The sequence below is a fragment of the Ischnura elegans genome, chromosome 6 (assembly GCF_921293095.1).
Source record: "Ischnura elegans chromosome 6, ioIscEleg1.1, whole genome shotgun sequence".
Lineage (NCBI taxonomy): Eukaryota > Metazoa > Arthropoda > Insecta > Odonata > Coenagrionidae > Ischnura > Ischnura elegans.
In genome coordinates this window covers 59,871,250-59,883,661 of record NC_060251.1, presented here as the reverse complement: position 1 = coordinate 59,883,661, position 12,412 = coordinate 59,871,250, and the positions used below count along the sequence as shown (strand labels likewise).

Sequence of the window (12,412 nt, the reverse complement as noted above, 5' to 3'; positions counted from 1 at the left end):
ATGGAAAGGCAAACTCTGAAATATGTATATTTGTAATTTTTTCCATTACATGTTTTAACCTGAGAGATTTCATAGGGTTTATTCCTTGTCAATCAGGGTTAATAGTTCATATAAGGAGAGAAAAAATAAAGAAAAATTAAGAACTGAGCACTAAATTATTTGCTGAAACTTAAGCTTCAACGGACCTTTTGCCTGATGTCCTTGACCAATCTCTCCAAGGTTGGTCCCCTGTGACCATCTCCCATTCCAGCATGGTCTTCGCCCTCTCTGTCTCTGCCGCCACCTCCACCTCCTTTCCTGCCGCCTTTGTTCTTCCTTTCAAATTTGTATGTTTGGAACTGAAGCTCAGTCGCATCTCGACGACCAAGCCTTGGTTTCCCACACCCATTGAATACCTAAAAGTAACGACGAAATACATGATTGAAGAGATCACTAGGAAGAATGACAATATATTCAACTTCTCAGTTCAGACTGATTTTGATTATTATGAGCTGTACACTGCCCAAGTTACTATGGCTAGATTACTTTTCGATAGCTGCATCAGAATGACATAAATAGGGCCAAAATGTGGCATCATTGGTATATATCACCAATAATGACTGTATTAAGGCTAATGTTGTGATTTCGATTTATTGAATATGAACATTTCACATTTATGCTACTGCATCAATTAAAAGCACAATTTAATATCACACACAAGCATAAAGCATGAATGGGCAAACAGAAACATTTTGATTTCGTGACTGATTTTAAAAAAGAAATGCAATGCTATATTTGTACTTTACATACTCAAGTAGGAAATAATAATCAAAAGGAAACAACTAATGTATTACATTAGATACATAATTGATAAAACACAGTGTAAATATGACACATATTGCATTTACCAAGTTGATATTCTGAATAAATCATACCTTTTGAGAAACATCATATCCTTTCTCCTGGAAGTTCATTATCGCCTCAGAAATTTTGATGTTTATCGGCTCCACAACAACCTCAATGTTAAAGGGTCCAACGAGACGATCTGTCACCTTATCAACTGCATCTGTTGATTCAGAAAGCATGAAAATATTTTAGGATTTTTATTTCAATGACAGCATTAGTGGCATTGGGATGGTATCATTGCGTAAATTAAGAAACAGCAATTTTCAGAGTCAAATGATTCTGCTGAACATCAAGTTTAAAATCATCTATTTACCAGTACCTAGTACTTAAACTGTCAATTTTTTCTTTTCTAAAAGTTGGAAATCAAATGGACTTGAATCCTTTGATATAATATTATTGAGCTTGATTAAAAGACCTCACAAAATTACAAGAAAAATAAGGTTAAATACATAGAAAAAGTGAAGAATCTAGGATCTTAGGCAATTTTCAACACAGTATGAGTGGTAAAATATTTTCTTGATGATTATAAGAGTGTAATATGTATATACAAAAAGGTCAGCATTATATCTTACCGACAAAATGATTCCAGTCATTATCAACCTCTGCATGCTGAGCAAGGCAGCCTTTCATCACATTGATGCAGTAGTTGGAGCACGCCTTAAGCGCAGAGGGAAGACCTCGACATGCCGAGCAGTGTGTCATTCTCATGAGTGCTAATCCACAAGCAGGCCCTGGTCTCAGCTAAAGAGAAAAGATGCATAATGTATATACATGTACAATATAGCATACAAATATAATATAACAAATTATATAATGTAATCAGTGGCGGATCCAGGATAGGGACAAGGGGTGGGCTAAGTGGGAGTAATCTCCCAGCAGTAGTGGGAGTCCGAAGAAAATTTCCATTCTCTCTAGTGTAAATTGGACGCCCAAGGGAATCTAGTGTAAATTAGAAACCCTATGGCCCCTTTAGATCCGCCACTGAATGTAATCTCAGCAGGGACGCCGACTTACAAAAAATATTGGGGGGGCCCAAACCGGTGATCTTTCCCCGGGAAACTTTATAAGAAATCCTCTAAGTAACCTCATATTTTAAGCCAGGAAGCATTATATGAAATAAGCGAAGTAAAAGAAAAGCTTCAGAATAACTTTACTGGAGACCATTTCAAATAATGAGTATATACTTTTGGAAAAAAACAGTACATACTTTAATGCCATACTTTTACCACGAGAAGATAATAAGGCTACCTCTTATATTTTTTGTAAAAAATGGGAGATCATGGACTTGAAAAATTTCGCCGGAAAACAACTTTTTTTTTAGAGAGCTATAAACATAGCGCAAGTCAGTCCACATGAATTCAGTGGTACACAGGTTACCTTATAAAAGTTAGATTGATAGCAGGAAAGGTGGTTATGTCATTGATACACTAAGACAGTAATTTAAAGCATACAGGAGCAGGGGCGGATTCAGGATTTTTTTCTGGGAGGGGCACAAGCAAGGCCGTATCCAGGATTTTGTTCTGGGTGGGGCACAAGGATACCTCGTAATACAAAACGAACGCAATGATAATGGGACCGTATTAAAAATCTTGCATATTTTTGAGGGTCTGGGGGGGGCACGTGCCCCTGTGCCCCCCCCCCCCCCCCTGGATCCGCCTATGTACAGGAGCAATAATAAAATACAAGAGTTGCAACCAATGGAGAGAGGAAAAAATCAATAGACAGATATGAATCGAGAAGTTGCTCAGAATTTACTTTTAAGCACAGTTAAACACATAATGAGAAAACATGTCTCACACAGGATTCCAGTAAATTGAAATTTGAAAAAAAATAAGCTCTACATCTATTGGTACGACAAAACTTCAGTGAAAAACAGAGGAAAACGCAAAACCACAAAGTAATTAAAATAATAAATTTGAAAAATCGAACTCCTCTGGGAAATTACGGGGACATTAACAGTCTGAATAGGATGACGAACGGCTGACCGTACTTACAGACGACATTTTGGATGAAACAGTGGCAGCAACAGAAAGCGCTTGGGCGAAGGCCCGGGTAGCAACGAAGGAACGCTTAACCTGCACAGACAGCTTATGAGGAACGTCGCCAAAAGGCTTCAAGTCTTTCATATGCTCGCCAACACACTCCAAGTACCTGAAATAAATATGCATTTTCCAATGAAAATGAGGTCAATTGGACCTGGGGTGAATTTCACACTAGCAATAAAGACTAACACTGAAGAATTTAATTCAATTTTAAAATAATTTTTAATACTAATAATAAAATATAATTATTTTGGTACAGGCGAACCCGTAGATATTTTTGACCGGGGAACTTAGGCAATATGCATTACACACTTATTTTACCTAAGAGAGCTGTTTGGTTGAAAAAAATAGTATTTGTTCCTTAATAGACGATTAAATTGGATGGCATTCGGCGCATCATCTGTACTTATAGGTAATATTTCCCATCTCCCATTCTGGATCCGCCACTATCTTCATGCCCAGGAAGTCAGATCACCTGTATAAAATAGCCCTATAGTACTATGAAATCACTATTAGATTTCATTGATTATGGTTTAAACTCACTTCCCTCATTCTGCATCGTTTTTTTACCTTCGACTCCATAATTCATTTCATTTTTACATCCAATTTAAATCCCATAATTTGATATCAGTCTCCCAAAATCGGAAGTTAGCACCTCTTTCTTCAATAACCAATGACATCCGGAAAAAAATTTCGCTATTAAAAATAAATACTCAATGATATTACGAGCAAAATCACGTTATCTCAGCTGTTTTCATTCATCACATTAACCATCACACGGCAACAAAAAAAAGTACCGAGGAACTTGAACACATTCAACGACCCTCCTATTTTTCCAAACTTCATCTTAATTTGCCGCAGAAATAGCCGCAGAAATGGATAAAAATTGGAAACAGAATTTGAATTTGAAGTTTTAGATTCCTCATAATTTCTTTCAGTAGTGATTTTTTGCTTGCTAAATAACTAGCACATTAGGTAAAAAACTTGCAATCTTATAACGATCATCCAGTAGAAAAGTTAAGGTTGGAAGCTTTCGAAGGGAAGTACTACAGAAGAACAGATGGATAGATAGTGACAGTGGAAAACGAGACTCCAGGGCGGGCTCGCAAGGTTACACTTCTGGGCAGTGGCGGATACAGAAAAAACTCAAGGGGGGGCGGGGCGCAACATATCTTGAGTTGTCTTAACTTTTACGTTAATAAGAGATGATCAAGTCACAGGAAAAGTATATGAAAATTTTTTTTAAAGCGATTTTGAACATGTAAAAGACAATGCCATCTTATGATATAAAAAAGTTACAATTGTGGTTTTGCAATGTTCGGCAATAAAGCCGGACGAGAGAAAGTCCGAATGAAGAATTTTTTTGGCCGCAACTTATCTTTATTGGTAGCTTGTTAGTGTCCTTTTGCAGTGGCGGATACAGAAAACACTCAAGGGGGGGGAGGGGGGCGCAACATATCTTGAGTTGTCTTAACTTTTACGTTAATAAGAGATGATCAAGTCACAGGCAAAGTATATGAAAATTTTATTTAAAGTGATTTTAAACATGTAAAAAACAATGCCATCTTATGATATAAAAAAGTTACAATTGTGGTTTTGCAATGTTCGGCAATACAGCCGGTCCCGCAAGGGGGGGGGGGGGGGGTCGCGCCCCATGCGCCCCCCATCTGTATCCGCCACTGCTCCTGGGGCAGGGACTGTAAGCGCGAGCTTTTCTTCTCTGCACCCAGAAGGGGAAGGACGCGAAGGAACAAGGACGGAGGCGCCGCCGCGATAGGAGCCCGACGACGCCTCCTGGGAGGGGATAGGGAAGGGACGAGGAATCCCGCACCGTCACAAAGGTCCTACTATTAGCGAAACCAAGCATGCGCAATTAATGTTCTAACGATCTTGGAGGACCATTCTATGAGGAAAAAGGATCCAACGATCAAATCGTTGGATGGATAGATAGTGACACTAATGTGGAACATTAATGAAGCGTGGATCAGAGATGTCATTTGTAAACCTATGGCCAGGACGAAGGGAAAAACGCCATAGGAAGGCCTCCTGTGTGATAACAAAGAAAATTTGTTGAAGGATGTACCACCAAACAGTTATGTTACGTTCAAAGAAGTGTCAAAACACAAGCTAATGAGAGCTTTTAGTCAGAGCTCAGTCGAATTGACCTTTCGATGGTCGACTGTAGTTGATGACTACGGTAATTGACGAAGTAAGCCAGTGGGATTATCTGTTGGATGTTCACCGCGCCTAGTTGTGTAGAGTATTTGTTGTTTGCCATGAAACGCTAAGTTTCCGATGCATGAGATCTTCGTTTTGAACTCATGCATTAATCTTTATCGCACTAAATTGTAGTTAGGAGTGGATAGGCTTTTTAATGGAAGCAAAATTAAGCTGTTAATTTCCTTGAAATACTTCGGATTCTTAAATGACAAAATCGTGACTAGATACCGTCACTATTCATTTTAACAAAGTTAAATTTCATCATCGATCATGATTACATTTAGTAGTTACATGTTTGCTACTTCTATTTTCGTCAAACTGGTAAGTGAGAGGATGAACAGAAAGGATGCTTTCAGAATAATTAAACTAAGGGTGATCTGAAGCGAGTGCTCTGCAGGGTGCGAATTTTTAAGAGGAAAAAATGCCAGATGGGTAAGCGAGAAAAGGATTATGATTAATATATAAAAATAAAAGGGAATAAAACCAGCAGGGAATTCAAGAGGGAAGTTCAACTACATCTCGTATCAGTCAGAAAGCCTGAAAGCCAAGGACCTTTTGGTACTTCTAGAATTCAAATTAAGTATGTCCAACCGATGGTGTCATAGTTAATGCAATTCAATCATGCAAATTAAAATTTGAGTGTAAAAGAAATCGCATTTTCAATTTTAAAATTTCATTTTCTCTCCAATCACCAGTGAACAAAAATTCTGGTAGGACAGGATGGCTCTGGTAAAGGCTACTGGGCATTAGCGGGACTTTTCTAACAAACTGTTATGTCCCCAAGGGTACAGTACTGGAAGAACAGACAATACGTATATTCGTTTCATCGCAACCACGCTCAGAAACGGTGGAAGCGAACGCATTGTGGTGGCCAATGGTGGCTATGGAAGCTAACGGTGGCTTAAGCCTTCACTCCGACTACCGATATTTGCCGAGGCAAACAATTCACACGGGGATGAAAGGCTTAGTACCCCTGCACCCTCTCCTCACGTTGTCACCCATTGTGTCCCAGGGTTCCCGTCGCATTTTACACGAGGCGAAAAATGTTCTCGATGTGAGGGGGGACATTCCTCGGCTGGACAGCGGCAATTAGGGAAGAAGCCAGTAAGTCCCCCATTGACTCGGGTCGAGGGGAGTCGCAGCGAAATATTTTAATGGCTGGGGTGAAGAAGGCGTCAAGGTAGAAGGTATTCGGAAACCAAATCACCACTAGCGGCGCTGTCGTCGCTGACGTCATAATCCAAAATGGCCGTCAGTCCGGGTATACTTCTCGTGAATAACAACACATTTCAATTGCAATCTCCGTGATTCTCCTTATTGCTGTGGATTCGATTGCGCATATCGGCACCGTCCTTCGTTTTCGGACTAAATTGTATTCTAAGGAACATGAGTAGCAAAGTTTTTGTGACCTATTAAGAAAATGTGTGATATTTGGGTGGAAATTGCAGCCAACGAAATATCTTTGAAGGGGAGAGCGTTTTAAACGCGGGTTTGATGATCACTGTGGGGCTTCACCAAGGAAATGGCTGTGAATAAAAAATAATGGCTCTTGTTCTTCAAACAAGTGGCCTTACCAAGGAACCGCTTCAAATAAACGGTCTCATTAGCCTAACAATTGATGAAAAAATCGAGATCCGGAAGTTTGATTGTTCTCGCAAAGCGGGAATTGTTTAGGAATAGGTAGAAACCATTCGTAGACAACCCAGTTACATTAGTAGCTATTAATGGCTAATCATTTTATGCTACATTAATTTAACCTTTAGTATTCATGAATAATAATGCAAAAAATGCCAATCATTTATTACTAGTTTGTGGATGTTGCAGTGTCCATCAAGCCAGTGGCAAGAGTACCATACAATTATGGGAGAAGAAAGCTAATATGAAGGAAAGAAATTTAACAAATAAGCAGTCATAAAGGAGAAATTTCAAGCTTCTTACTAATTTCAAAATAAATTAAATTTACATTAAAATTGTTTTTGTTGGGATATAACTGAATGGAGAAAACTTTTGCGTCAGGTACCTTAAGGAGGAGCTGTTTTAACCATAGACCACGACCACTTTGGGCTACACTGACCTCTTTCTCAGGTACATATCCTTCAATTCTCTATCCTATGCCTCGAATAAAATATTCATCATTCAATTCAAATATTCACCAATTCATCACAGATGACAGCAATACAACCACATACTGACTCATAGGCGGATTTATCCCCTCCCTCCCCAGACCCATGAGATACCAGCAGCCCCTTTAGCTAAGACCAATTATACCCCCAAAGGTTAGACCAATGCTTTTCCATAATGGCATCTGTTTCTCAGAAAATATGCGCAGATAAAAAGAAATTCATGTATTTTATGTACGCCCATTGTCCCTGCGTGGAATACGTACCTTCTTCCCTCAAAATGAGTATGGAGTGAAAAGATGTCATTCACAGTAAGCTACATAGAGAACATAAGAAATACATTCTAACATGCAAAAGAGGTAACCTTGGTGACATGGACAGCAAGCAACTGGGGTCTTGAAGGAGTTAAATGAAACAAGATAACAAAATTTATATCAGTCGATATATGTTTTCCAAAGAAGTCGGAGATATCAAATGGGAGATGTATACAAAGATAATACACAAATGACATGATTAGCATTGACAGCATTATCATTCATGGTACACTTGATGCGGAAGTACGTGGTTTAAGTACATTATGAAACCATGGAATAAAAATAAAATATAGTACAAAGCAATACAATAATTAAATATGCCCAAGTGGTGTAATATCCAACCGTTATAGTCATATCTTGGATGGTTTACAATGTTCAAACTAGATTTAGATTTTAATAACAGCCAGTTTGCAAAATGGAATTAATGATATTTATCCTTCTTTATAAGGAAGGCAAAACAATACAAAAAAATACACTTGATATGGAAGTTTGTGGTACATTAATGAAGGCAGAATGACAAAATATATAATACAGTGCAATACAATAAGTAAAATATGTCCAAGTGGTGTAACTTCCCATAATTATACGATGGTAATATCTGGGCTGATTTACAATGTTCAAACTACATTTAGACTTCAATAACAGCCGAGTTACACCATGGAACTAATGTCATTCATCCCCCTTTTTAAGGAAAGAAAAACAATGCAAAAACAAATAAAATTACACTTGATATGGAAGAATGTGATACAAGTACATGATGAAGCCATGGAATGAAAAAAATTATTATATACTGCCATACAATGTGTAAAATATGTGCCAGCACGGCAAAGGATAAGTTTAGCTTCATTTTCGTGAGCGATAAAATTATTTTGCACTTGTTGTTTAAGAAGTACCTCATGTTGTCAGGCTGAAGTTCCGAAAACAAAGTAACTAAACTGGCCAATTGCAGAAAGGAATCGAGGCCAGTCATCGTGTATAGGTTCCTCTCACTGACGATCATGTCAGCCACCGTCGAGTGAAAGTCACCACTAGTTACCTGGCACCCAAAATCCCTTGTCTCATTCACACATTGAGTGCCAATACTACATTGTACACCCCTAACATCTCCATTTCCAATGGATATCAGGGCCTCAGCAGCTGCAACCTCTTGAGTTTACATCGAAAAATCTTTAGTGGGCTCATCAATGTGGCTTGCAATAATCTGGTGGATATCGGCCTCATCACACTCAGCAACTGCCTCCACAAACCCTCCACTTTGGATCTAAATAAAAAATAACCAGATTACAATGATTCAAAACAGTACTTGGCATTGGTAAAAAACAATAACACGGAAAAGATCCCTCACAGAAGAATGGTAAATGACAAATGTCCTCAGTGAAACTCTTTCCAAATCTCTATGAATTCGGGCAATTGAGACAACTAAAAAGATGAGGCCAAAACGAAAAATTTCCTGTTCCCCTTCCTCATTGTTTAAGGTAAATGACGCATTAGGGACTTTTAAGTATAAATTCCATAAAATTAATAAAAGCTTTCAATGATCATCATTTGTAAGTAAAACTGAGTTTGTTAGTGTGAGACACATGAAATGATAACCATCTTTCAGTGCTGAATTTGGTAATACTTAGCTAAGATGGACCAAAGAAACGACTGAATATTTAGTTCTCTACAGTAATATGTAAAGTGATCTTTATCCAAATTATAAGAGATAAAACGATAATATAATACATGAAAACATTTTTTCAATCCGATAAGTTGATGTCATAGAAATTTGGCCAATAGGTAAACAACCAAGTGTATGGCCTTAGTGGAAACTTTATTTTTGAATAACCATAAATACCATAATTTCTTATTTTTCTAACAATTTCTCTAGTGTTACTCACGCAATTACTCAAGATTGACTGTTCCCATATTTATCTAAATTACATGCCTCTAGTTGAAAACCTAAAATATCTAAATATGGTGGTGGACTGCAAGATTTCAAATCCATATACATTTTTTTCAATAGCTGCATCACATCACGCTGATATAATGCAACCTTTTGCATGATGTATGCACTTTTATTTTTCGGCAACGTTTTTAAACATCTATAAAAAATAGGGCTTCACTTCCAAGCCACAATTCATTCGAAAAAATCACAACTTATGTAGTGTCCCAATATACTACCACAACCACTAAATACGAGAAAGATAGCAAATTCAGCACTCTATAACCAAAACAGCTAATAACCACTTCCTTGTTACTACTCAGTTAGCCTTAACTATGGTTGCTAATCAATGAATTTTGATTTTTAATATACGGCTGAAAACTACAAGATTAAATAATACATTCCTTTGAAATACCTACCTTAATTGGCTCTCCTCGTCGTCCATGCCGTCTGTGTACTCAAACTGGAGATTTTTCTATCGACGATATTGGTAAATTCATAGGGGCTTATTATGTAAGTCATAACTCCGGAGCTATGGAGCTATAAGAGTTATGATGGCTGCCATAGCTCAATTTGCGATTACAGTAGTCAAAATAACTCCGATAGGAGTTGCGAACTGGAGCTATCTCGGGGCTGGAATAACGCAGGCTTCAGACCCGTCCTTACGGTAACTCCAGCCCAATTTCCTTCGCTTCTCAGCTGTCATTTGTTGATGTCTGCCGTCGGAATCTGAACAAATCTGAAGGATTTGGCAATGGATCGACCAGTAAACAGATATTGGGGAAGGATGATTAGGGTGTTTGCGGAGTATTTAAGAAGAAGGAGGCATCTGACATTAGAAAGGAGAAGAATAAGGGATTCCCACAATCCGATGGAATTAAATGAAGAATATTTCCGAATGCTTTTCAGAGTGTCGAAAGACATTTTTCAGTATCTCTGCCAGTCTCTGGGACCCACACTAAGGAAACGCAGAATATCTGGATTAAGCGTGGAAAAACAGGTAAATATTATTTAAGATTTCTCATTATATCACTATAGACGTGTGTAATATTGAATCTTCCATGCTAACGGAAGAGAAAGAAATTCAACGTTTCATGTTATAATGGACTTTTTTATTTTCATTGTTCGTATAAAATATATGTGCCGGTGTGTGTTCAAATATCTTCCCTCGGTCTGCATGATTGCTTCATTTGCGAATGTGCAGACTATAGTGTTGGACTATCTTTGTACCATTGTTTTATTTAGTGACTTTCTCTATTCTTTAGATACTGGTCACATTGAGATTTTTGGCTGAGGGAGGATATCAAAGAGGAGTTGGGCAGGATTTTTTCCTTTCTGTAAGCCAACCAAGCGTAAGTATTTGCATTAAGAGAGTCACTGGAGCCGTATGTAGTCATCTGCTAGGGGATTGGATCAAGTTCCCTAGATGTAACGAGGAGAAAGTTATTTCGGCGAACAGGTAGTAGCTGAATTTCCTTAATATATGTTGTGGTAAAGAAATAATAATTTTAATTATTTTTCAATTTGCTTTGCATAGTTTTCAGCGATTGATTGGGTTCCCTGGAGTAATTGGAGCCATTGACTGCTCTCACATAGCTATAGTTTCCCCAAAAGTAAGAGAGAATGGTTACAGAAATCATAAGGGATTTCATTCCCTTAATACCCAGATGGTATGGTGTTTTTTATTAGTCTTTGTATGTAAATAGCCTGTACTCTTGTAAATGACTTTTCTTAGGATCATCATTGAAGCTAATTTTTCTTTATGTTAAAATGAAATCATCCTACATTAAATTGTAACCATATTTCTTCCAGATATGTGATAGCACCACAAGGATTTTAAATGTTTGCATTTATCCAGGAAGTGTCCATGACAGTTTTATTTGGAATTACTCTCATGCCAAAGAGGAGATGAAAACAACCTATGAAAATGGCTTGGGACGATTTTTTCTTTTAGGTATCATTACTGCAAGTTTTTTTACCATATTCATAGAAAAAACTGCCTGTATCACTGGCTTGTGACAGTAATGAAGCAAAATCAAATTTCAGGGGATGCGGGATATGCCCTTGAGCCTTGGCTTTTAACACCACTGCCTAATGCACTGCCTGGTACTCCTGAGTTCTCATACACAGAAGCACACTGCAAGACACGCAGTGTTGTGGAACGCCTTTTCGGGATATTGAAAGCTCGATGGAGGTGCCTCTTGAGAGACAGGGTTCTCCATTATCAGCCTGCTCAAGCGAGCAAAATTATTTTAACATGTGCAGTATTGCACAACATAAATTTGTTTCATCAGTGAGTAGTGATAGCAATTAATGAGATTAGTAATTAATTATGCCTCATTTTTAGTTGTGGTACTATCAGTGAACCTGTAAATATGGGGAGAGTCACTTTAAAACATAAGAAAAATAAAAGGAAAAATGTTTGTTGACTACATATATGTTGCCTATAAATTGTTTCTTGTAGTAAATTTATCTCACATGATGTTTATGAGCTTTGCATAACTGCATTTTTTTCCATTCCATTGCAAATAATTTTTATGCTCACAATCAGAGCTGTTATGTTACTTTTTTTATTACATATTAAATTATTTTCCCCAGGATTCCCCTTCCTGAAGATGAAGCAATCATGGAAGAAGGTGAGAACATCAACTTAGATGTAGAAGAACTTGATGAGCCTGTAGCTGGAGACAGGTTGCAAATTGCAAGACGAATACAGGGAGGTATTATTTTTCAGTATTTTAATTAACAACCATGATAACCATTACTATATTTATGAAAAATAAAAAAACAGTTGATTTATTCTCTGGTATTTTTTGTGTTAAGTCTTACCTACCTCTTATTCAAAAATGAATATACCTTCTGATTAGTTTGCACATGTAAATACAATAACCTGAGCCTGGTCCTGCA

The 12,412-nt window shown here is 37.6% G+C and overlaps 2 protein-coding genes across 4 annotated transcripts in view; one reads left to right on the top strand and one right to left on the bottom strand.

The window, feature by feature from the left end:
* The window catches only part of LOC124160801 (glypican-6), a 248,165-nt gene that overhangs the window by 8,001 nt on the left and 227,752 nt on the right, over positions 1–12,412 (bottom strand). The window contains exons 4-7 of the mRNA XM_046536843.1: positions 2,880–3,036; positions 1,458–1,626; positions 915–1,045; positions 186–395 (exon numbers count right to left, since the gene is read on the bottom strand). Of these exons, the coding sequence (XP_046392799.1) occupies positions 186–395; positions 915–1,045; positions 1,458–1,626; positions 2,880–3,036 (667 nt within the window). The remainder of the gene's footprint in view (positions 1–185; positions 396–914; positions 1,046–1,457; positions 1,627–2,879; positions 3,037–12,412) is intronic.
* On the top strand, positions 10,464–12,306 carry LOC124160802 (putative nuclease HARBI1). 3 transcript variants are annotated; one of them, XM_046536845.1, is made up of 5 exons: positions 10,464–10,505; positions 10,771–11,175; positions 11,318–11,459; positions 11,552–11,798; positions 12,104–12,306. In XM_046536845.1, exons 2-5 carry the CDS (start codon positions 11,173–11,175, stop codon positions 12,249–12,251), a joined length of 540 nt encoding a protein of 179 aa, XP_046392801.1. In that variant the 5' UTR covers positions 10,464–10,505; positions 10,771–11,172; the 3' UTR covers positions 12,252–12,306. The 3 variants fall into 3 exon arrangements, with proteins under 3 accessions (XP_046392801.1, XP_046392802.1, XP_046392800.1); XM_046536846.1 differs by lacking the exon at positions 10,464–10,505 and having other exon boundaries at positions 10,522–10,964; positions 11,043–11,175; XM_046536844.1 differs by lacking the exon at positions 10,464–10,505 and having other exon boundaries at positions 10,522–11,175.